This window comes from Meleagris gallopavo, chromosome 1 (genome assembly GCF_905368555.1).
Source record: "Meleagris gallopavo chromosome 1, MGAL_WU_HG_1.1, whole genome shotgun sequence".
In the NCBI taxonomy this organism is placed as follows: Eukaryota; Metazoa; Chordata; class Aves; order Galliformes; family Phasianidae; genus Meleagris; species Meleagris gallopavo.
In genome coordinates, this window is record NC_139404.1 from 163974105 (window position 1) to 164001008 (window position 26904).

Consider the following 26904-nt stretch of genomic DNA (forward strand, 5'->3'; position numbering starts at 1 on the left):
AATCACACGGTCACCACACTGACCATCTGCAAACTCACTCAAAGGAAGCCCGTTATAAATAATGCTGAGAATTCAAACAAAGTGTTCCCTAAGGTGAACTGTCATGACAACAGCTTCCACTTTTCAGTTCCTTCTATTATAACGTGTAATACCTGTACATCTCTCCATATACTAACTCTACTTCAGTTTCCTTCTAAAATCAGAAAAATGTAAAATTTTCTATGCATATGAAGTCTACACTGAATAAACTGCTCCCACAGCACCTTTACTTTTCAAAAGAAACTTCAGATGTGGATATGCAGTATGTTATATTGTATATTATTCCTTTATATTAAGACTACTTTTACTGTGGTATGTGGTATCTGCACAGCAAACTTCCTATGTCTACCACAACTTGAAAAAAATTCTCACTATTCAACTATTATATATTAACTCCAAGAGGCACATAATCATTTTCTGTGACATTTAGAAGACAAGGCAAATTAGCTGCAAAAGCATCAGCATGTATAATGCAGCAGTTTTTATTAATTATCCCATGAGTCAGATAACACCTAATGCAAACTGGGTTTGCACAAGCTGTTTCAGTGGCACTCTGCTGATTTGCACTAGTTGAGTAGCTGGCCCAGTATTCTTAATCTGCAGGGTGGTGCGTTGGAAGCCTCCGCAGTGTATTCTCAAAGACACCATCTGGCACATGCAGAAGAGTAGTCAGTGCTACAGTTTGCTGTTCCTGTTTATTGATGACAGCCAGAGAAAGACATTGCCTTAGATCGCTTTTTAATATGTTGCAAGTGGGAAAACACCTAGCAGAATCTTTGCAAACGTTTTGTAAAGTGAGCAGTTAAAGCAGAATGGAGAAATCCTCAAATAAGAAAAGAAGAAAACATTGCAGACCGATTTTGAAGCAAATGCAGCAGCCACTGTTGTTTGATCCACAAATCAGCTTTTGATAAAACCAAGACTGAAATGGATATGTTAGCCTCTGAAATTTTCCAGTTCACTCATACTTGAATTCGTGGCATATGCTACACTCACTGAAGGAATAACTTTCAGTGGAGATAGCAGACTTGCTGCTGGCAAGTCGTTGTAGCCCATCTACAGAAGAAATCCCATCAATGACAGAGATACCTCTTCCCACTGTTCAGATGCAAAAAGACAAACCAATTCCCAAGAATATTTAATCCAGATGTGGTATAAAATATATCACAGCTCAAGTCCCTATATAACTCTGGTTTGGTCAATCAAACAGTAACCAGCAGGCACTTAAAATCATAGAATCTGTAAGGTTGGAAAAGACTTAAGATCATCTAGCCCAACTGCCAACCCACCACCTCCATGCCCACTAAACCACTTACCACTTAGAAGATACCACTGTGTGTCACCCAAACAAAATGAAAAAGACTACTGCATACTCACAACTTTGCTACAGAACTTGTTTAGAGTTTGAGAACGGCTCCTTTTTTTCCAGGTGAGGTGAAAATCTGTGAGGGAAAAATGATCTCCCTTTTGTATAGCTACCAAGGGCTCCTTCAGCTTTACATACCATTTGCTGCACAGCCAGTGTAGGGGTGGCAACTCTATAACAGGAAGGAAGGGACAAGGAGAGAGGCCTTTGTCTATAGACACAAACATATCTTTAAGAAGGAAATTGTTCAAAACAACTAAGCTCACCAAGACACATTTCACAGCTTTTGTGTGTTAGGGGGAAGGCAGGGCATCTGAGCTGAAGAGGAAGGCCCTTATGTGCAGCCTGCTATCAGCTGCTGCACATTTAGTATTTTCATTTAGCATTTTGCAAGGAAAAATCTGTTGCTCTTCCAATTTTACATTGATGCATGGAACCCAAGGAGTTTTCAAAGACTCACAATGTGGTTGCATCACAGTCAGTTTTCATTGGAACACTATTTTTCCTCATAAACTTTTCATGGAAACAGTCTTCATTCCAACAATTTTTGTTCTTGCAGCAGTAGGGCAACAATTAGTGAATCTTTGCAGGGGCTTAGAAAGGGGGAAGTTACGTCCTTGGATTAGACTGTCAATCTATTTATCATTAATTCCTGCAAGCTGACTGCTTCACAGGAAGGGATAAGATCCACACAGATAGATTACTGACTTCATTTGAATATAAATGAAAAGAGAGCATAAAGGAATCTTGTCAATCCAAACAGCTTTCTGGAAGAAACACTGAATGGGATTCAAGAGACTAAGATTCTTTCATTAACCTACAAATATGGAGTAAATGAAACTGTAACTCATAAGAAAACATATAGCCAGAGCAGTCAGATCAACGTCCAACAGGTGGGCCATATTGTTCCTGCTATAGAGTACAAGAGCTCCATCCAGTACAAACACATTCATGAGATTCAAGAAATAACCAAAAAGAATGATCAAAAATCTAGAAGAAATGGAAAAAGATATTGGAATTCAGACTAGAGAAAAGATGAATTACAGAATCATAAAATCACAGAATCACCAAGGTTGGAAAAGACTTTTAAGTCATCCACTCCAACCATCCACCTACCACCAATATTTCCTACTAAACCATGTCCCTCAGTACAACATCTAAACGTTTCTTGAACACCACCAGCAACAGTGACTCCACCACCACCCTGGGCAGCTTGCTCCAGAATCTAACCACTCTCTCAGAGGAAAAGTATTTCCTAACATCCAACCTGAAATTCCCCTGGCGCAACTTGAGGCCATCCTCTCTAATCCTATTGCTAGTCACATGGGAAAAGAGGCCAACCCCCACCTCACCACAGCCTCCTTTCAGGTAGCTGATAAGAGATAAGGTCATCCCTGAGCCTTAAAATCTTGTTAAAATCTTAACAACTGTATTCCAACATGCAAGACATAATTACAGTTAAAAAAGAAAACCAAACCAATTTGCACATCATGGTTATTATGAATTAGAAGTATGTCCAGAAAGATCTAAATGTGGCAAAGCTTTTTCCCCACAGACAAAATAATCATTAATTATTGGAAGAGATTGGGTCTGGAATCTACATCACTGACACATTTTAAGAACACAGAGGGTAAATATCTACCTTTATCTATAGTTACGATTCAGCTGACTCTGCTATGAAGCACCAGGGACAATCTTCAGCACCCAGACTTTTCCTGAAGATTTCTATGACAATGTGCCACCCTCTGCTCCAGCCTTGGTATAAACAAAATAATGGGGATAATGATGTAAAATGCTGAGAGCCTTACAGACAAAGAAACACCACTGAAAACTCTTGGTTACGAGATAACAGCCAAGCAATATTACAGCTGCAAGGCTACAAGAAAACTAAGTACTGAAATAATCACAAACTCTGACAAGAGACAGCCTTCTTTATGCTAGGAGAAAAAGAAATGTAATGACAAAAACCTTTGTTAACATGAAATTATAGTCATCTTGCAATCCAACCTGTCTCAGTAGTTTGTTGCATTCGGTTAACTTGAGGATTTGATGTAAACTAAAAAGAAGGAACACATGTTCCAGCACAAATCTGAACCCAAGAACTGAATGCACACACTTGTTCTCCTCTTCTGCAAATGGTGCATACCATTCCAGGACAAGAACACAGAGGCATCTTACTGTTAAGGCAATACTGATTAATAAGAAAAAAAAAACCTGCTGACACCACTGATCCCACTACACAAAAATAGCTCTCATTTCCCCAACATTAAAAGAATTCTCCTTCAACAACATAATTCCATTTAGTGCTGTTTTCCTTCTCTATTTCATTCCCATGTGTCTCAACTGATATAACTAACAACTGATATGACTTAACAGAGACACATTGAACCCCAGAAGGTATATATGCATTTCACTTCTGAGGCGAGGATGGCATAAAACCACAAAGTGTTTGAAACTAACTTTTCCAAATGCAACAGTTACCTGTAATAGGAATATAGGCAAATTCCCAAATGCATTTGCACCTTCACACAGCAGCACCCACATGGCATTACCACTGAACGTCACATTTCCTGCCTTAATGAGGATTCCCTGTCATTATACAAAACCTTCTGGAAGAGCTACGTTAGGAATTTTTTTGGTCAAGATTAGTAAACACAAAGTACCACAAAAAGCCACACAAAGTTCCTCCAAAGAATAATTACAGATAAGATCACACTATTCAGGCATGGTGGGATTTTTAAAATGAAGGTTTTGTTTTTACTGATAAAAGAACAAGCAGTGCAAAACTAAGTGCCTGCCTTCTAGAACGTGTCAGACAGAAACCCCATTAACAAAATTCCCTTGCGTATGACTCATTTTTACCTGTCACTTAGAAAAATTTAAAACAATTCAGATTTTATGTACCTTTAATTATCATCTTCCAAGAAAAAGGCCATTTGCCAACAACAGCAAAACAGTATCTTATATTAGCACACAAAATGGAGTGCTACATAGCGAGGTTGCAACGTATCTAGCAAAAAGCCAAAAAGAAAAACATCAAATCAGAAGGTAACCAGCAGCACATATCCTGTGTGTTTTAGCAAAATGTAATGACATTCAAAGAAAGACTTAAAATTTGATCTGTTTAATGTAGTAATAGAATGAAGTTACCTGGTATTAATTAAAGATAAAATGACAAAGCCAAGATTTTGTAGGTACTTAATGTTTACGTTCTTTATTGTGTTACAGTTTTTCCACTAGGTTCCTACAGCTATTTTTAAGCCTAGAATAATAATGTAGAGTTTAGAATAAGTCATAACTTCCCTAAAATTTTCTGTACATTATAAATATGCACTTCCAACATTAGTGCATTTTACCATGGTTATTATCTGGCAGAATAACAAGAGCAGAAGCATTCTATCCTACGCAGAAAACTGCATTATTTGCAGTACTAGTAAATGAACTGTCATTGCTTTAATTCCTTCCTCCTAGCTCTTACTCCGCTGCAAACATCACAACGGCTAAGTGACTCCAGACCTTTTCAAAAGCATTTCCCAGTGAACTGAGTGATCAAACTATGTGTAGTCTTAAAGGAAATGAGGTGAGAACCTTAAACAATTCAAATGTAGTATCAGTTCTTATAGTAAAATTTTAAAACATATGACATCTAAGTTTACAGATGAGTGTAAGCATGCAATTACATTTATATAGTTTATACCAAATATCTACAGTCATTCATACTGCAAAACAAAAACTTTCTTAAGAACAAATACAATCAGTAAGTGATGTCTGTACTCTACAAATGCCTCACAACAAAGATGTAATTGACATGTAGCCAATATAATCAACTTAATTTCAATAAGGGAATATAACCTTGTTCTCCGTGGTGATATAACCACAGAACTTAAAAATCATGGCATAAAAATTTCCTACATTAGGACTATATGAAAAAATATGTATTCAAGTATTAGAGACAGATTTTGTGCTATTAAGCACATGAATATTCTATCTTATTTAATTATAATTAATTTAGTATTTAGATTCACAAGCAAAAATCGCATACCTTAAATAACCCTCCTGTTTAATAAATGAATACTAATGAACAGCAGTATCTCAAGCATGCCAGTTATGATCATTCAAAAAGAGAAGCAACTAACAAGATATAATAATATGTAATTATTAGCAATGTAATAATTGCTAATAAATTTTACTTTTGGTTGTAGAATAAGATTCTAGCTAAGATCCCATGGCTCTGTACAGTTCCACTTTAATACCTGCTTTCACTAGTTTTCAGCTTCTTCTTCCTTTAAAATCACTAACTAAAACAACACTCTTCTTTGATTTTATCAAGCATTTTCATACTCACTTACCTTCTCAGTCCAAAGAACTGAAAGACATTCTGTTGTTGCAGCAGAGTTAACATAAATGTTGCTGAAAAGTGCATATGTACCAAAACTTGTAATAGTGTCTGTCACAGTTAGGAGAAGTGGAAGGTATGGAGGCATTGTTAAAACTAATGTTTTTGGTACAGCATAGAAAACAAGAAAATAAATCCATCTACAAGAAACTTAAATAAGTGAAACTGATTGCATTAGTCATGGATAGAGACAACTGATGTATCTCATGATCAAATGAGAAAGCATAGGAAATAGTGAAACACAAAAATCTATCCTTTAAGAAGCTACATAAAGAAATAAAACAGAGCAGCATTTCTCAACTGTTTGGCTGCATTCCCAGAGAGCTCACGAGGTGTGGGAAGTGCTTTTACACTCGGAAACGGGAATCCTTTCTCAACGGGCTACCCCATAACAGCAAGGATTGACACGTGGCATAGGATAGCTTTGATAACTTCCATCACCTTGAAGAAAGGTGTCACAGTGCCATGCTTAGTGGGGCATGGGAATTAAGCAGTCCATAATCCAGATGCCGAGCATCAGCCTGGCATACCAACCTGCTGGCAGATCTCAAAACTAATCGCTGGCTGAAAGCAAATAAAATCTCCCTTTCTCTGTTCCTGCTACATTTCTTGAAGGACAAATAGATCAATACATGTTAATTTTTTATGCATCTAACGTTTATATTTAATGCAAAGAAGTTGCAGAAATATTTTATATCACAGAAGAAAGGCTGCATTTCAAAAAAGAGGAGGGTTAAGAAACTTAGCTAAATATGGCAACTGTAACAGAGATCTACTATCCCACAGTCGCTAAAAATAAGGAAGGCCTGACAAACCAAAGTACTATTACCTAAGAATGCAACAATATAAACCTTCACACAGCAGTTTCTGCCTTTTCCAATACTGTATGCCTGTAACACACTTAGTGAGCAACTCTCACAGCAGTTATCTGCCATTCTGCCAGCTATACAGTGGCAAGTCTACTCTTGGTATTATCGACACCACTCCTGTAAACCAAAAAGAACCACAGAACCATAGAAACATTAAGGTTGGAAAAGACTCCAAGATGACCTACTCCAAACATCAGATCATGACCACCGTTCCCACTAAACCATGTCCCTCAGTGCTGTATCTACATGCTTCTTGAAAACTTCCAGGGATGGTGACTTCATCACCTTCCTGAGCAGCCACTCATCAGCACTCTCTGGGCCTGGGCCTCCAGACAGTTTTCTACCCAGGTAAGAGTACAGTTGTCCAAGCCATGAGCTGCCAGCTTCTCCAGGAGAATAGCATGGGAGACAGAGTCAAAAGCTTTACTAAAGTCTACGTAGACAGTCGTAGAAGCAGATCAGGTTGGCTAAGCAGGATCTGCCTTTCATGAACTCATGCTGGCTGGGCCTGATCTCCTGGCTGTACTGCACATGCCATGAGATTGCACTCAAGATGATCTGCTCCATGATTGTTCCCAATACCGAGATCAGGGTGACAGGTCTGAAGTTCCTCCAGTTCTCTTTCTGACCCCTTCAGTCTCAAAATAACCTCTCATACCACCCAAATAAATCTGCAGTTTTCTTGGTGTCTTCTTCAAAAATGCCATGGAAAACAAATTAAGCAAATTCACTGGAAGTGAATGGCTACACTCATATTCCAGCTTTAGGACCTTGCAAGTCCAGGTAGGATAGTGACTGGGAGTTCTCAATGCATGGCCACATCTAAGCATAGTTTAAGGACTACATACCCTTTTAGAACAGCATGTGTGTTTGGTTTTAATCTGAAATTTTATCTGTGTGGAAAAATCAGATTTGTTCGTTTGTTTGTTTTTGTTTGTTTTTTCTTTGTTTGTTTTTAAGTTTTGGATCTCCAGTACCCTGTAGGGCTACGTGGAAGCATTGAACAAGTAACAAGTGACCATTCTGGATCCACAGGAAAGAATTGGCCTGAACTGCCCTAGGAAATGCCACAACCAAAGTGTGATTTCCTTGCTGATCCAAAAGGAAAAGTTGGGAAGCACGTAGCCTCAATAAAAAGGAGGAAATACAGGAAATATGGGTAGCTACGAATGTGTGGCATTTTTAATAAGGTACCAAAATGTAATGTGAATTAATTGCATATATACATATGCATACTGTTAATCTGCAGAGTTGCTAGTGACTTTGCTAAGTATTTGATAGTACTTTTAATCATTGTGCAATTGATTCCTCATTAACTTGATGAATTTTGAAAGTCTGCTTACAACAATAATATGATAACCGAGAAATAGTAAATAGCACAGTAGAAAAACCTCATACATTCACCATATAGTAGAAAACTTCTAGGACACACTGCAATTGAATGATAAACAGCTACAGCTCTATGATCAAACAATTTGAGCTTCATGAGAAGTAAATAATGGAGCAGCCAAAATACGTAAACACACATGAATCCCTTTACCTTCCCATATATTATAGTGACAAGATACGGTCAAAGTTAGGACATTCCAGTATAATCTGCTGAACCTGAGATATCTTAAATAGTTCAGTAAAGAGAGCATTCCCCAGCGTACATGCTTTTTCAAACCATATTTCTTAAATAATTTCAGTAAAATCAGTGGAGTGACTAGAGGGAGTAAAGTTTTTAGAACAAAACCTCAATGTCAATTCACAAGGAAAGCAGATGCTTACTGTAATTCTGTGGAACAAGTTCTGGGTTCTTCGGTGTTTTGAGTTTAAAAGACACATCTCCAATAGTGACAGTATCACCTGAAAAAAAGAGAAAAGTCTTTTAGTTCCTATATACTTATGATGTGTAGAATATGTTCATATTAAGTTTACATCACAGGCCTGCAGTGGTAATTGAGAGCTATTAGTATACCAGTCAGGCTCTGCTGCTTTTTAATAGGTCAGGTATCAGCTGAATTTATATCCAATGAATATTCCTCAACTTCTTCCTTTTATAACCACAGCTTACTTCGTTGGGAGCTATTAGAAGTCAAGCTCACTATAGAACCCTGTTCCAGATACCATTGCTTGTTTCTTCAAATGAAATCCTTAGCTTGTTTGTCTGCAGAAACAGCAGTGAGAAATACTTGATGGAGGAAGGGCCACATCACTCCCATTCATGGGGATTACGACTTTCTCATTTTCAGGTAGCCTGAAATGGAGTTTCTTGGAGGTACAAATCGTTATACTCATGCCAATGCTCTCTACCTGCACTCTCCAGCTTGCAGCTGAACAATTTGGCACCTTTTCAAGGTTGGAGAAGTCTTGCACGTTTCTTGCTCTGGATTTCAGTAAAACTAAAGCACCTGCCATGTAATTTACTAGTTAATTCCTAGGACCTGTCTTGTCTGTCCTTCTGCACTGGCAGGCTTGAGTTAAATTGCAGGGCATGCCCTGTGTATTTTCTCACTGAAATCAGAACTGAAATCTAGCTTGAGCCAGGAAATGGATAAGCCAAAACCTGTGAGGCCAAGAGAACAAGCTGCAGACTGCTAACTCAAAGGGGAATTTTTCCTGTGACCGTCTGGGCCATGCAAACAGAAATTCAGAAGTATTATGACCACAAAGCTAAGTAAAATGATGTTTTTGCCATTATAGTTGCTGAAGATCACATCACCTTCGCTGCCTAACAGCGTGTAGATGGAGAGGATTACAATGACTGCCCCATGGTGCAGCACTCTGATTACACCATCTTTCCATGAACTGAGGCCAAGTTTATGCTTGTGTTTGTTTGAGAATCATTTATGCTTGTGTTTGTTTGAGAAATGAGACACAGAAAAGATGCAGCTCACGAATGAGATCCAACTCTGAAAACTTTTTTATTGGTTTGCAACAGCATCCAGGGGAATGCGTAAGGAGTAAATGAGTTCAGAAGGTTGATGTTGGAATTGGAAAGGGGGATGCTGAAGAGGAAGTTTGTCCAAATTGACAAAGGCAATCAAAATGGCTCCCACACATACAGCAGCTCTCCTTTTGTATTTTGCACTCCAATGTGGTCTGTTACCGGCACAGCCAGATGTAACTGCAGATGTCATACACTGAGAATTCACTAATTCTGATGTTATTCAAATGAATCGTAGGAAATGCTACACATTTAGAACTGGATTCACAGTAGCCAGTGAGGAATCACCTACAGCAACAACCAGGAGGCAATGATGAAAGGATTACAGATGATTTCCTTTCAAACTGAAATGCTTAAAAATACCCTGAGCCTGGGATTCCCACCCACATATATGCCCACTCTTGGGCCTTCATGTTGCTCCTGAAGCACAAATAATCACCCCAAAACATTTTTCCTTAAAATATCGGTAGATGACATATGATGATGGTTCCTTTTACATTTTATGCAACAATACCGTGCTTAAATGGCTTTCCAGAGAGTGGGAGACAACAGCAATACTGCTATTTAGAAGGTGGCCAAGGGTTCATTGCTGGTCCCATGGCCAAGTGTCACCAAGCAGCTCCCACTCTCCCTGCCTAGAGCTGAGCACCCTTCTCTTCCAGACTCATGCAGGAACCAGGAAGTGCAATGGTCCCAAACAGAAGGGGCTAAGCTAACTATTAAGCAGCAGTCCAAGGCTTCAGTACATTTCTTGGCCTTCCTTGAACTGCAAGACAAATGGTATTTACAGTCTGCAAATCAGAGTACTATGCCCTCTTCAGCATGACGTGTTCAGTCACTCCAAAAGTCCAGCAACAGTTCAGGGGTATTGTACCTGTTCTGAGAACCGTTACGTGTTTTTAAAGAGCTGCCAAATAAAAAACACAACCACTTACAGAAGTAAGACACTGCAGGCTTTGATGCTCCCAGGATTTTTCCCTTTTTTCTAAAATGAAAACTAGAAAAACTATTTTACTGCACAGCCGTTGTCTCCCATTCCCTTTCCTCCGCAGTAGCTCCAACCACTCCTTCTCACTGGGAAACAGTTAAAGGGTTTACCAAAATGCCTCCAAGTTTATGAAAACATCCTGCAGGCCCACTGCTTCCTGCAAAAATTGACACCTCTCTCATTAGCTCAGCTAGGAAGAATTTGAGCATTCTAAAAAGAGCAGGTTGCCTGATATATCCTTAAGAAACCACTGCCAGGGTGTTTTTTTTTTTTCTCACTGTTCCTCAGCCAACATGCAAAGAGACAGGAGTACATGACTAATTAGCTTCTAGCTGAAATCACCTCAGCTCAAGTTGTAAATACTCTTCCATACATATACAGTCTTCCAAAACGTATAGGGACAAGATGCCAGATTCTGAAATAACAAGGTGTCAGACTTCTTTAGCACGCTGGAATGATGATATCATCTACATAAGAATGCTTTAATTACCTGTTTTATTGGCACTGAAAAACTCAGTTGATTTTCCAGAATCTAAAATTAAGAATTAATGAATAAATAAATAAATACATAAAAAGTAAGTTAATTTGCTCTAGGTAAAAAACAGAGAATACAACTCTTCTGGCAGAATTCACTTCAAACCCTAAGATGCTAACACCTGATCTTACCATTTCCAAAAATTCAACAAGTATTCCATCCATAAATGGGCCCTGCAAAGTAAGGTAGGAGGGATCTATATGAAAGCAGTAGAGAGAGGTAAGCACACCAAATCCCTAACACAAGCTAAATGCATGTCTTTTAGGTTTTGTTGCTGCCTGGAGACAAACTCCCATCTGTCCACAAAGCAAAAATATTAGCCACGTTTAATAGAAGTACAAGCAATATCAAACCAAAACAGCACTGTCTGTTTTCCTAGCTAAATGAGCACAAGAGGGATTAGTACGTTAATCTTATCACACACTTCCACCTGGGCTATATTTTCTTGTCTAATTTGTTTCTCTTACATTCATTTAAAATCTCATGTTTGGTTATGCCATTTCCACTGCATTTCCAAACTCTTTGAGCAGAGTTGTCAGCCCAGATAGGCTCTCTCCAACATTACACCAGCTGGCAAGGAACTGACAACAGCCTGCCTGGTAGAAATGTGGTGTTAAATCAGCTGGGCTTGTCATTTGAGAACATGCATCCCAAACAATTTTTCTCCATTGCAAATTATAGAATACTCTATAAATACTTCAGTTCACAAGCTACTGCTGTACTACCATGCACAAAAGCTACAGAGGTGAAGAGGTGGAGATGTGCCCTGGTTTCTTATCTCTCACATAGAAAACAGCAATCTTAGTTATCACGGTCTTCAGGGAAAACAGTGGGATACAATCAGTGCCTGATGTACAAAGATGTACTAATATAAAGCAGTTGCCAAATAAGCCAGAATCTAAAGGTAAGTGGGACATCCCATTCAAGGACTGGTCAATATATAGAGGCAGCATGCGATATGGGTCAGAAATTCAGGGCACATAAATACAGTGACCCAATAATAGGAACTGCAAGAGATCTCCGAAAAAGAGTTATGAAAACAGCCTCAATACATGCAGTGAACTCTTCCTAGAACATACTGCTTGGACAGATCTGTTTGCAGTGAGACAGGAGTTAACGTGCATATCCAGCTAGCCAGTAACCACAATGCACTGAATATGATGTATTCTCTTCTCCAGAGTCACACTGTAGATAATAATATACACATCTGCTTTTTCCCACAAAAAAGACAAGAGCTCTTCAGGGGAGCAGGCCTATGTCTTCCACAGTCTACTGAGGGCTTCTGAAGGGAAGGGTAGCAGCTCTTGCTCCAAGCCCTGCTGGAGGCTGGCCAAGGACTTTGGTAGAGCACCACTGACGAATGCCCTGTGCTTTTTATCTTCCCTGGCTCCTCCTACTGACTGCAGCCAGGCACAGAAAAGCAGAACCACAAAATCATTGAAAATCCCATATTGAAAAGGATACGAAAAGATCATTGAGTCCAACTCTTGTCTTCACCCACAATTCTTCATCTGAGAGCACTGCCCAGATGCTCCTTAAACGCCAACAGCTCGGGGCCATGCCCACTGCCCTGGGCAGGCTGATCCATGCCCACCACCCTCCAGTAAAGAACCTTTCCTTAAAGCCTAACTGACCCTCCCCTGACACAGCTCCATTCCGTTCCCTCAGGCCCTGTCGCTGTCACACAGAGCAGAGCTCAGCACTGCCCCTCTGTTCCCTGTGAGGAGCTGCAGCCGCCATCAGGCCTCCTCTCAGCCTCCTCCACACTGAATAAACCAAAAACATCCACATCTTCTCATATGTCCCGCGTTGTAGGTCCTTCACTATATTTGTTACCCTCCTTTGGACACTAACAGTTTTATGTCCTTCTTATGTTGTGGTACCCAGACCTTCACCCAGTGCTGCAGGTGATGCTGCACAGCACAGAGCAGCAATCCTTCCCCTCACCTTATGGCAATGCTGGACCTCCTGCACTTCAGGGCACGGTTGGCCCTTTTGGCTTCCAAGGCCACTGTTCTGGTCAAAAAACACTTAAATGGTAACACTAGCTTCAACTAGTATCAACTACCCCTCTTCTCCTCTCCCCAAGACAAAGACTATTCTCTACTTGTACTGTCTTTTTCTATATGGTGAAAAGAAAAAGATATTGCTGTTTAATTGAAATTATTTACAGCAACACTGGCCATATTTGAAGAGAGACTGACTACATCTCAATTACTATTTAATAATAAGAAACAAAATAATAAATAGCCCTTTCAAATCACAGAATCACAGAAGCATCAAGGTTGGAAAAGACCTATAAGATCATCCAGTCCAACCATCCACCTATCACCAATAGTTCTCACTAAACCATGTCCCTCAACACAAAATCCAAACGTTCCTTGAACACCTCCAGGGTTGGTCACTCCATCACCTCCCTGGGCAGCCCATTCCAGTGCCTGACCATTCTTTCAGAGAAGTAGTATTTCCTAATGTCCAGCCTAAATCTCCCCTGGCGCAGCTTGAAGCCATTCCCTTTAGTCCTATCACCAGTTTCATGAGAGAAGAGGCCGACCCCCAGCTCACTACAACCTCCCTTCAGGTAATCACAGAGAGCAATGAGGTCTCCCGTGAGCCTCCTCTTCTCCAGACTGAACAATCCCAGCTCCCTCAGCCACTCCTCATAAGACCTGTGCTCCAGACCCCTCATCAGCTTTGTTGCCCTTCTTTGAACCTGCTCCAGGGCCTCGATGTCTTTCTTGCAGTGAGGGGCCCAGAACTGGACACAGTACTTCAGATGTGGCCTCACCAGAGTGAAGTACAGGGGAAATGTATTAATGTATTAAATAAAGAAACTCGCAGCAAATGAGAACACCCTACATAGTTGTATACATGTATTTAGTCTTTGGATAAGAATTCTGCACAAAGCAGTTCCAACCTCTTGGGAAAATCTTTCTGTTATCAAGGTTTTTACAAGATGCTACAATGAAGCTTGAGGAATGGTGAGCTTTTAGACAGCTAAGACGATTGCCTTTTGGCCTCTTTAGTCCTGAACATATGTGAGATTACCACACTCCAACAGCAGTCTTAACGTATTACACATTCACTTGTATGCAGACCATCCATCTGGACTCAAAAGCCAAAAACAGCAAAAGCACATTAAAACCGTGAAGGTGCTAAGCTCCACTAACATTAATTTTTGTGGGATTAGATCACATCTGTTAGAATAAAACAGTTTGATTTCTAAATTATATTCAACTGCGTATTTCCAGGTTTTAATTTCAATACATTATGAAGGAAAAAAAAAAAAAGGAAAGGAAAAAGAAGGGAAAAGGGAAAAGGGAAAAGGGAAGAGGGAAGAGGGAAGAGGGAAAAGGGCTTTCAACTGATATTTATCCAGCACCTGAGCACGCGGGTGCACTGAATGGTGCTGGCCCTCATCCTCGAAGGGCCAACTTTTTTCTTTATGAAACAGAAATTAAGCTTTCAAATTATTTTTCCTCAACTTCCATGAATACATTATTCAGTTTTTAAAATGCCTAATGCTATGATGCTCTCACATACACCTGAAATACAGATTTCAGAATATATCTTAGTAACTTGCTTACTGTATCAGAAAAATGCTAAACTAAATGCTAAAATCAATTACCAAACAATCTTTGAAATACTGGCTGGAAGGCACTTTGAATATAATCTTCTCCAGCCTCCTGCTCAACTTCAGCTTACAACCAAGGCTAGATCACATCATCCAAGGCCCTGTCTCTGTCTTAGAAATCCTCAAGGATAGAGATTCCACAATCTCTCCACTTACCCTCTTGCCCTGCTGCACTTCTCTGCTAGCGAAAAGGTTTGTTCTGTTGTTCAGCTTGAACCTTACAAGCCTCAGCTTGTGAGCACTGCCTCTTGCTATATTATCTGCCACTATTAGGTGGTTAGACTTCATCCTTGTAACTATAACTGCAAGTTTCAAGTAGATTTCTCCTCTCTTTTCCTCTCCCTTCCTTGCAAGACTACCAAATCCAGCTCCCTCAACTTCTACTCACCATCTGGTGCTCTAGGTCCCTAACAATATTGATAGCCCTCAAGCAGACTTCAGTTTCTCATTATTGCCCTAGAAAGGGAACCCGCATCTGGACATAGCATTCCAGGTGAAAACCTCAGTAGAGCATTCTAGAGATGAACCCTCCCTTGCTCCTCCTGATCTAACCAAGCCTGTAGTTTGCTTTATGCTATGAGGGCAATGTTGGCTCACATTCAACCGCACATCCACCACAACCCTTCAATCTTTTCAGCAAAGCTGCTCCTCAGCCAATCCCTTCCCAGCCTGTAGTACTGTAACACAGTAAAACTGAAGTAGAACTGGCAGAACTTCACACTACTCCTTGAACTTTTGGAAGTTTCTCTGGACCCAAACCTCAAGTTTAAGGCCTTTCTGGACTTAAGACCTGCAGTTTACAGAGCACAGTGATTTCATCCCTACATAGCAAATAGTACTTCCTACAGTCCTTTTCTGTTGCCTGTCCTTATTTCATTTCTGTATGCTCCTTTTTCGTGTTTTAGTTCATTGTGAGGTTTTCCGCTTGAGCCAGCAGGCCTCTTACTGAAACACCAAATAAGTGTTTCCTATTTGGGATATATACTACACCACGGGATCATTTGTTTGTGAGCTGCCTTTAAGTTTTCTTTAAAAATGGTCCCCCTCTACTGGGCTTTTGGCTGTTATCCAAACGATTTCACCTGCCAGTCTCCTGAAAAAGCAGAATCTGTGCTCTCCAAGCTTAGAATCTGAATTCTGCTGCTCACCTTCCCAGCCTTCCTCCAGCTTCTGAGCTCAATCATTTAATGGCCACAGAGATGCAGGCTACCATCTATAACTGAATCAGTCAGTTCTTCTCTACTTGTGAGCAGCAGACAAAACATTACCCTTGGCTAGGCTCTCTGGCATTTATACTGCAAAACTGTTAGCAGCACTGTCTAGAAATTACTAAGAACTCATGCAAATACCAGACTGCCCTCCCAGCAGATGTCTGGATGGTTGAAATCCCCCGCTAGTGTGAGGGCCCAGGAGTGGGAAGCTTCTGCTAGCTCTCTGAACACCAGCTCACAATGCTTTAAAACTGTATGAAGATTCTTAAAGTACAATTAGCTGGCAGAAAAGCCAGGCTATCAAATTAATCTAAATAGAGCTCAGATATCAAGTGCATTAGTAAAATGTCAATAATGTGTTTCAATTAAAAAGAAACTATGACCTAAAATAAATACTGAGTTGTCTTGAAAAGTTCTTAGATACTGAGAAGATAATAAAACAGATGAAACAGCCTTCAAAATTGACTGTGGCATTTTCTGTATCCTGAGTTTGTTAAGCAGGTTTGACTTCAGCCTTATCAATCACAATGGGCAAGGCTTGCAAAACTCATCAACAGGTGCCCTGACTGTAACAGTTGCTAAACAGGAAAACTTAAATTTTGAACAACTGCCAAACATAAAAACTTGGAAGCTATTTACTCATGGGAGCAACTGTGAAACCCTACTGAAGATCACAAATACTCGGAAGCTTATCTGCCTGGCAGCTCATCCCCTTCTTCCAGCCATATCTGTGAGTCTAATAAAAGACATCGAGTTTTTTGCTACTTTCCCTTCTTAAATGTTAGAATAATTTTACATAACTCAGGCATAACTCCATACACTTCCAGGGACAATTGGCTTTAAAAGTTCCCATCTACTTTTTCTGCCTTCTCAGCTGCACTGATGCAACGAGCATAAGGCCTTGCAGTAAATTAGATCACTGGAATAATTGCAGCCATCACAAAGTCCATAAATACAATTAAGGATGCAACCAACAACAGCATGAACATTGTCTTTCAGATTTCCCTCAAACTTTACCACTGAATAGCTCTAGCAGTTGTTCTGTGGCCTTCTGTGCACCAGCAAAACAAATCTGCTTTATAAAGACAGAGTTAAAATTGCTGAGCATGACTCTTTCACATAAAACAGGACAAAACAGACAACAGTTCCTCCCTTACGCTTAAAAACTACCATCACAGAGAGTAAATCAGTTCTGGCAGGGATGTCAGATCCAAATTACTGCATACTCTAAAATTTGCTCTTTGCCTGACTGTTAACAGCTTCCAGCCCTTACAGAAATAGCTTCCTTTTCAGTAGCAAAGAGACATGCAACATCAAGGCTTGCTATTAGTACAGCCCCACAGAAATAACAGAAATCCATATTGCATACATAAGTTCAGATCACTTCTTCAGATCTCAGTAACCCCAGAGGAGCAGCAGGGCCTGCAAGATGACAGGCAAGTATATTTAAAATAAGATTAAAAACAAAAAAAAAAAAACCACAGAAAATGAAGAATAAATAGTATCAGCACCTGAGAGAGCAAATAACTCTGATAATATCCATTTTCCTGTCTCTAACAGCTATGAGATTCTCTGGAGTTTCGAAGCAAGAGATTTAAATCTTCCTACCAAAACTACTACCACTATTAAGTGTAACTGGGAATACTTTTATTATTCATACACCTATTCAGCATGCTCACATCCAGTTACATCCCATAACACTGAATTTTAGGAAGTACTTTCAGTAATTCTGCTTTTGATGCCCTTCCATTTCACCGAACTTCTCCTTGTTCATGAACTCAGTCATCACAACCGACCTATCATCATCAGGCACTTGTTTCACAAACTGTTACTTCCTTTTTATTCCTGATTTAAAAATAAATAACCTCAGCTTTCTTTCAGTATTTTTTAAAAGTTAAATACTTTCTATTCAAGAATTCTTTCAAGAATTTCACAGTTATCCATTCTTCATGGATAAGGAAGCAAATACTTATACCAGACACGAAGTCACGAAGTCGAACAACAGAAATGGAGGTAAACGGCACTAAAGGGGTGTTCAGAAAGCACCCCTCACCAGAATCCCTTGGCAGCATTCTGTTTCCTTAATTCACAGCCGCTCATTGTAGACTCTATATTTAGCAGTTTGATGTTTCTGGCTTTCGTCCCGAAAAGTGCCAGCTTCCATGGGCATATGTCACCACTTTTGAGCGGCAGTTCTGCTCTGTTCAGGTCCGAAGGGCATCAGAGGACACTCTGGGGCAGCCCGGGTCATCTTCCCGGCACACACACTGCTCAAGGTCAGCTCCACGCTCACTGCCACCGCTGATGGGAATCCCTTTTTTGAACCACCTGCCTCGGCAGCCCCCACACCAGCCACACAGCAAAGAAACAGCGGCTCTGCAAGAATTAACTTGGCTGAGGAAAGAGATGCTCACAAGCAGGGGCTGAGTCTCTGTGGGTGAGACGTTTTGGAAGAGAACACCGAGCCAAGACACTGCCCTTCATCTCACACGGCACCCAGTAACGTAAGAGCAAGCAGGGCCCATACAACAGCCGGGACAGCCGCGGGCCCAAGAGGCCACCGGCAGTCTCCGTGGCTCCCCGCTGCTCGGGGCCAAGCACCGCAGCGCTGCTCCCTGAGAGCACGCACGGAGGAGCCCCGCGGCACGGCGCCCGGCACGGGGAGAAGGCCGAGGGGAGCCGGGGACGTGTGTCGGCGGGGTGGTTACCTGAGCCGTGCAGCGCCCGCACCTCCAGGCGGCCGGGCCGAGCCGCGGCCGCTCCGCCGGCCAGCACCTGCCGCAGGAGCAGGCGGACCCTGCGCGCAGCCGGAGCCCCGGCCCCGCCGCCCAGACACAGAACCCGCGACTGCATGGCCGCGGGCAGCGCCGGGCCGAGGCGGGGAAGGGAAACGCCGCCGTACAAAGTCCCACCGGAAACTGCAGCCGGGCCGGGCGGCGGCCGGGGCGGGCAGAGCCTGCGGGGAGCTGAGCGGCTGGGGAGCTTCGCGATCAGTGTCATTCCACTCCTCTCAGCACGGCTGAGGCTGACAGGACCCTCTGGGTCCCTCTGCTTCAGCCCCTGCCCCAGCAGGGACACCCAGAGCAGGGTGCCCAGGACCACGTCAAGGTAGCTCTGGGAGATCCCCAAGGAGGAGATCTCACGGCCTCTGTGCAGCCTGTGCCAGTGCTCTGTCACTGCACAGCACAGAGGGGCTCCTGGTGTTCAGAGGGAACCTCCTGTGTTCCGGTTTGTGCCCATGGCCTCTGGTCCTGGCACCGGGCACCACTGACAGAGCCTGGCTGCAGCCTCTGGCACCGTCCCTCAGGAGTTCATTGGCATTGATGAGACCCCCCTGAGCACCCTCTTCTCCAGCCGAGCAGCCCAGGCTCTCTCAGCCTCTCCTCATATTTGAGGTGTATTCACTTCTCCGTGTCCCATTAGAAAGGAACTTCTTTTAAAAGGCCTAAATCTTCCTGTATGTAAAAACTCAGAACACAGAACTACGGTCCATAAAACACTGGAAGTGGCTAGTCTTACGACATAACCTATATTTTTGCTTCTGAGTAGCTTACCATGTCTTACTGTTTCATAGAGAAACAGTTTAAAGTTTGAAGTTTTTAAGCAGGAAAAGTGGGAATTTATGTGATAAAACGGGTAAAAAAAAAAAACACCACCAAATGTATTGCCATATCAGCTGGCAGGTTTAAGTTCAGTAAGGATGGTTGGAGTGCTATCTGTAACAAAGACACAATTTTTATATGAAAGTGACTGAACCCTGTGACTAGAGAAGCTTAAAACACCCTAGAAAACAAAGTATGGGCAGCAGCTGCTGAAGTAAATTTACATATAATAGATATTTTCTAATTTTAATTTCTTAAATTCTGTCACTGTATTAATATGCCCTGTTGTCCCAGGACCGCATGTTTGATATATTAGTGGGAAAAAAATCATATTGTTTTTAATTTTATCATTTAAGACAAATTCCTAGAAAGTGATATTTTACACACAGCTTAGGTTTGAGATTTTCATAATGTGTTATGACAATACAGATCAAATTATTCTTATTTTAACTGAAGTTACGAGTTGAATATATTTAAAAGATTGAGAGTAAAACAGAGTTATTCATTAAAGCCTGAAACTTTCATTAGGCTCCAGTGTCAACAAAAAATACTAGTTTCAAGGGAAATCCACTTGATTCTTGGATGTTGGCACTAATAAGTAAGAAGATAGATCATGAGGGAGTCCAACCAAAGGTTGAATCCAGAGTCAAATCACCAGTTTTTTTATCTGCATCTCAGTTTTTAGATATCTTGGATTTATTTCTCCAATAAATTTCCCATTTCTTGCCTGTTTTAAGCATTGAACAATTATCCCAAAGGACAACTGCTGAAGAATAACTTGATAATCTGTTTAAACATAGACAAGTTAGACTTCTAGGCCCTGAAAAATGATGTTCTGAGTTACCAATATTTAGTCCTATACACATTTCTGCAGCTCAACATTATGCTCTAAACACTTCAGAATGATGAGATGTAATGATCCTCATTGTTTCCCATTGGCTAGCGTGTTGTCTGTGTATAAATTCTTCTCTTAGTACCTAATGTAGGTTTTTGAACCTCCTTTCTGGGTCTAAGACATGTTAAACTAAATTGAAACATCCTTTTATAGACATTGCCCTAATTTCTTGTAAACTGAAATCTTGAATGCTGAAGGCCAGAGATAGCATCTGAAGTACTGTGTTCAGTTCCGAGCCCCCCCCAGGACAGGAGAGATGAGCAGATATGGGAAGGAGTCTAATAGAGGGCCACCAAGATGATGAAGGGTCTGGAGCACCTCTTCTGAGGGGAAAGGCTAGTAGAGCCCAGCCTGCTCAGCTGGAGGAGTCTCAGGGGGATCTCATCAATGCTCTTTGTTTTTTTACACTAAGGGTGGTGAGGCAGTGGCACACGTTGCCCAGAGAGATGGTGGATGCCCCATCCCTGGAGACACTTAAGGCCAGGCCTGACAGGGCTCTGAGCAACCTGACTGGGCTGTAGGTGTCTCTGTTCATTGCAGGAAAGTTCAACTAGGTGACCCTTAAGGGTCCTTTCCAACTCGGTTCTATGAAACAATAAGATTTCTCCAGATTTTGTACAGGTACTTTCAGCCTTTTTTAAAATTCTCACTGTATTTGTAGATATATACACCTGTCAAGCTAAATGCTTTAAATTTCAGCTCTTTCTGAGTCATACATCTATGAAATGCTTTGCCTTTTAAAACATTATCTTAAAATTCTAAATTAGTCAGCTTTTCCAAAACTTTAAATTCAGCTTTAAGTACAGCCTCAAATTTCCATTTCTGGCAAAAGAAAAGTATTTTTACCAATTCTCAAGCTATTGCTGAAAAACTTGTAACAGGAACATTGCCATCTCTCTGCATAATTATGAGCAGACATTTTATTGAATAAACGTGTGTATGTGTATATATATACACATACACACGCAAGCAATCAGATGTGTAACTTCAATGTTTCATTGTTTTTATGCTATATTGTCAGTTATTAACCACTAAATAATCAGTACAATTTAATAAAATGATAGTATAGAACCTGCCTTTTCTTTTATATATATGTATACTTCCACGTGTGAAATTTTATCTAGCTCCGTATTGCTACATTATTGCTTGAACATAGCATCTGCTTCACTTGCAAACCGTAACTGAAAGTTGTGTGCAAGTGTATATGCTTTACATACATGGTACTTGCTCCCTCCTTTTTACTGAAAGCATGATTCCATAAGTAATTCAGTCCTGTCATGAAGTGGAAGGATTTAGCAGTTCTGCATCTGGTGTGCTGGCAAGGCTTTCCCAGATGATTTACAACACTGGTAACAAACAGCTATTTCATATTTTCATTCCGTGGCTTAACAGCATTCTTATTTGGAACGTGAAGTTTCTGAACAAAAATACTTTTCCTTTGATTAAGCAGAAAAGGACTTATTCCAAGGAGCAAGAGCTCAGAAAGTATCTCTACAAGTTGACAGCTTCCAGACTCTTCTCTGTAGTAGCTGTCATCTACTTTGGTGCAGATCTATAGCTGCAAGACAAAATTAGACACAGGTGCAGACTATAAAGAACAATGCATCATCTTTTCCTACTTATAGTCACTTCTCCTACACAACGGGATAGAAGACAAGTGAGATGAAATCCTGGTTTCTTCTGAAGTTTGTAGGAAATCTTTTGAAGGTAGTGAGGCCTGATTTTTACCTAAGTGATATGGATGAACTGAAAGAATGTGAGTAAGTCAGTCAGTTTTCATTTATTGTTACGTCTTTGTCTAGAATGTAGATCTGTTATTAAACTCCTTGAAAACTATGGCCAGAAAGAGACAAATAAAGAAGTCTATTAGAGTCCACACCATTCTCCAGTGCTGTGGATTCCATCTGGTAATGCTAAGAGAAAGAGGCAAACTATAGAGAGAAGCCTCACTCACCAATAATTTTCATTCCCTAGCTCAAGAGATTACCTTATATCTCTTTTTAGTCAGGCAGAATTTGTTTCCTTAGTTTAAAACTTGTAGTTTTTTTCCCAAGCTGTGTTCAATCATTGCTGGCTTGTGTTAGATAACAGATAGAGAGGCTGGCTTGTTTTCTTTTGGCTTATATCAGTTTTGAACAAATTTAAGTACCGATTTCCATGGAGCCACTTTAATTTACAATAGTGAGAGTATTTCTGACACCAGAAGGTGCTTCTCTTGTATGGAATCAACTTGGAACAATATAAATCAAATCAAAGTTGTAGTGCACAGCTGTTTCTGTGTTGACTTGAACCCTAAATTTGTCCTCTGTTTTAATCTAAGTTGGATTTAAGAATGGATCAACATTGAGATACTAAGACTCTATTGTAAACTCTCTTCTTATCTCCTGATTCTTGCTAAACTGGCTTTCACTGGCAATTTCTTTCTGTGCATCTCTTGACTATTAGTACATTAACCTTTTTCTTCTGCACTATTATAAAATAGGCATGAGTGAAAGCTAGGTTATGTACTACAAATAGTGTTTATAACAGATTTTCCACTGATGAAGAATGCATAATTACCACCTCTTCAGTTAAGTGTTGAAAGATTTTTGCTCTGTTTGTATGACAACATCTTTCAAGAAATTAACATTCATTCCATTAGCTTTCTCAGTGTCTGTTCAGAGGCATCCCTTTGCGCGTTATGCTATGCTGTTTGCACTGCTACACTGAACTACAACCAGTAAGGAGAAGGGCATTATTAATTTCTTTTTTTTGTAAGACATCAAGGTGAGGAGCTTCTTGCCGTCTGATTGCTCACTAGAACACCTGAGTTTGACCTAGCAGCCCCAAGATACTTAGAAATACATTCCTCAAAGAACATTACTGCAGTCATAAAATCTGTTCATATTTTTAAAAGCAACAAAGGAGATAAGAAAAGCAAGTACCGTGTTGTATGGTACTGCGTATACATCTATATATGTGTACTGTACAAATGCTCAGAGGATGAAGGCCGTAAGTGAAGGCATCTGTAATTTCTTATGCCAAACTCCATCTGTTTTCAGTAGTTTGTAACTCCACCATTCTTTAATAATTTGTACAGAAATTTCTCATGCTGAATTTCTGCCTCAGGCTGAAGACTTCTTTTGAAAATTTGAACAAAAATAGCTTAGCCACTTTTCAGGAAAAAAAAAAACAAAAAACATTTTTCTCAATAGCAGCTGTAACCCCTATATTACTGGGAAGGCTATACAACTCAGCAGCCCCATCACTTGAGGGAAATGCATACAATCTTTCCTGATCCTATTAAAGGGGAAGGAAGAGACTAGGAAAGAATGAAATCTCCATCCTAGCTGATAAATCTGCATCTGGTTTTACCTATGTGAAAATAGCTCTTATACTAAAAGCTTCACTATTTCTGTGCTTTAGAACAGAGATTAGAGTTTTGCTAAGAGAGCCATTCTGGTTTCAGAAAGCTGCTTTTGATGACCCCAGTTTTTGCTGAATCCTGAGCTTCTGAAAATCAGAGAAACACACTTCATTACAATTCAGCAATTAACTTGCCTTATTCTGTTTGTAGGAAGTCATATGTAGGGTTTGACTGCATGGGTTGAGCCAGACTTACCCCTCATACTTCTCCTTCAAAGCCAGAGAGCACTGCAGACAAAGAGATTCATGCTTTCAGTGGTCTTCCTCCTTCTCCCCCTAGGTTGGGGAGGCAGAGGGATGAGGAGCCAGGCCTGAAGGGACTGTTAAAGAGTGGTGAGTTGAGCACAAGGAACTCCAAAGGGAAAGAGAGCATGTGAAAGCACTAGAAAATGTTATGTGCTAGGTAGGATGAGAGCAAAAAGGGATGTGAACTAAAGTTATGAAGGGTGAGGTTAAAACAGGCTGAAAGTACCGTGGCATTGCACTCTGCAGGTACTGGAGCCTTCAGTATTCTGCTGCTGATAGATACTGCACACACTCCTCAATATTTATCTGTTATTTAAAGCTTTCTCTTTGTGGGCAGTTGCAGCTAGGTGCAGATCTTTTGCTGACACATAGTATTGAAGTATATTATTGGTTATTGAAATTAAGCTACTGTTGATATGAAAGCTTTCATACAAAATCAGTGAGATGATCAGAAATCTTGATTTCATTGTCTTCACAGCTATATGTACCCTGGGAAAGTCTAGCAAGCATTACCAGTGTGTGTGTGGGTATGAGCTGATGGAGTGAGTATGTAGCACAGGGCTAACATGGGAAAAGGTAAAGACCATTTCAGAAAGAGAGAGCTGGAAGAACCACTCATCAAGATCCAGTCTCTCCTGTTGAAGAGCAACCTAAGCACTGACTACTACACCTCAGGGAACTCACTGATGTGTGTGTTAATCAGCAACATAGGGTATCAGATCATTTGTGGCTTAATCTGTTTAGCTGCACTTGCACTGAACATATGCTTGTTGGCAAACATTTCCTATGTCCTTCCTCATGTCCTTCATGTTGCCTTCTTACCATAAGCCAACTTTTGTGACAGCTGGCTTTAAACATTGATACAAAATATCAGCTAAATAAGCTCCACTGGTTTGTTCTTAGTATTTCATTTTGTTCCTGGGAGAAGCTCCAACTGTACAGAAAGTGGGTTAGTCCGGTGGATGGGGAGTAGCTTGGTAAAATGCAGTAGTTCCCTGAGAGTGCCATCTATCCATATCTTAAAAAAAAATTCCTAAGTCCGCAGCTCAAGAGTAGACCCAAATTTTTTGCAATTACCTTAAGAGCTAAGCAAAATATTTGATCCCAGATTACCTGAAATAAATCTTGATCCATTTGCATATTGAAATGATGTTTGCCTTTTTTTCTTAAGTTAAAAACACCTTGTTTCTTTCCAAATATTTATGTCTTGATAAATTGCACTTTGCTATCCATGAGATATTGCACAGAATAATCTGGGAAGGGTCACAGACAGCATGAGCTGCTGAGATAACATCATCAAGATAGATGCCAAAGTTCCTGATGGCAGGATTAATCTTACCCCCTGTAATTCAGCATTGTCCTTGTTCTGCTCAGGCTAATTCTGTGCATCACAAAGGTCATTTAAATTAACCAGAATTGTGAGGCAATCTCACAGGCTCACGTTTGCCCTTAAAGAACAAAAATTAGCTTTATTCTGGTTGCAGAACTTGCAACGTGACTTCAGAAGGAAGTGAGGCTATTTGTGGGGGTTACACATTCCCAAAAGATGTAAATGCTTACTGCCTTATTCCCAAACCTTTGAACTGTCTGCAGGCATTATTTTCACAAAATAAGTCATCAACCTGCCTGGTTGGTCACAGAGTAGAGCTGTGGGTGACACACAATGACAGATTTAGCCCTGAGCGAAGGCTGAGGTGAGCACCCAACTATTCCATTTCCACACAAATATCCTAAATCTTTGCTGGAAGGAGCTGCTAGCAAATACCCTGCTGGCATATGTTCTGGGCCCATCCAACAGGAGAACTTGTAATCAGCTGCCTGATCTCTTGACCTTGTGAAAGTGAAAAAAATGCACAAAATTATGCTGTGCCGTCATCTGGGAAAAGTCTGCACATCACCATTGCATTAACAGTGCATAAACACTGAATGAAAATCTTCAGACTGTGCATGCACAGAAGTACAGATTTAAAATGGCTCCATGACCTGGTCTGAGATTTGAAATGCTGCACAGAGCTGCATTGATATAATCTCTTGTTTGAATATAAATCTCTTGTTTTTAATATAAATTAAGATGGATAAGATGATTATTTTTTCCAGGAATTTTAAACAGAAAATTGATTAAATCTATATTTAAAGAATCAACTTTAAGAAAACAAATAAAAATAAAAAAAAAAGAATACAAAACCAGCTGTCATGAAGCTGTGATGTGGATTTTTTTCTAAAAGAAAAGATTATAAAGAAGTTTGATATTCATCTCCCATAAAGAATCATAAAATCATAGAATGGCTTGCCTTGGAAGGGAACTCAAGGATCATCAAGCTCCAACCCCCCTGCCGCAGGCAGAGCCACCAGCCTCCATATGATATACTAATAAAGTACATATCTGAAGAGAAGTCCAATCTTTACTTTCTCTAGACAAGACTATTTAACACAGATCCTCCAGGGAAACTCTGAGTTGATCGGAATTCTCTTCGTGCTTGCAGAAATGCGTGAATACCACTTACAAACCTTAGAGAAACTGATTGTTTCACCTATTTGTGGTGCTTCTCAGTTATGTTCAAATGCAACCTTTTAAATTAAAAACTAGAAATATTAAACATGCTAACTGTGGTTACCTTTAGTAGGGGTAACGGAACACTGGAACAGGCTGACCTAAGAGGTGGTGGAGTCTCCTTCTCTGGAGATATTCAAGACTTGTCTGGACACCAACCTGTGTGACCTATGGTAGGGTACCTGCTTTAGCAGAGGCTTGGACTCAATGATCTCTTGAGGTCCCTTCCAACCTTCCA

General features: G+C 40.5%; 1 protein-coding gene and 1 long non-coding RNA gene across 4 annotated transcripts in view; one reads left to right on the top strand and one right to left on the bottom strand.

Annotated features, from left to right (window-relative positions):
* The window catches only part of VWA8 (von Willebrand factor A domain containing 8), a 180173-nt gene extending 161260 nt beyond the window's left edge, over nt 1-18913 (bottom strand). Inside the window, exons 1-2 of one of the 2 annotated variants that reach the window (XR_014880982.1) lie at nt 18676-18913; nt 8441-8518 (exon numbers count right to left, since the gene is read on the bottom strand). Coding sequence is in view for 1 of the 2 variants with exons in the window: in XM_085215801.1 (XP_085071927.1) it covers nt 8441-8518; nt 18676-18820 (223 nt within the window). In the remaining variant the exon portion in view is untranslated. The remainder of the gene's footprint in view (nt 1-8440; nt 8519-18675) is intronic. The other variant, XM_085215801.1, reaches the window with a different exon arrangement.
* Nucleotides 18118-26904, top strand: part of LOC104917510 (uncharacterized) — a 28734-nt gene continuing 19947 nt past the window's right edge. For both annotated transcript variants that reach the window (XR_014880983.1, XR_004158889.2), the window contains exon 1: nt 18118-18471. This is a non-coding gene — a long non-coding RNA (uncharacterized LOC104917510). The remainder of the gene's footprint in view (nt 18472-26904) is intronic.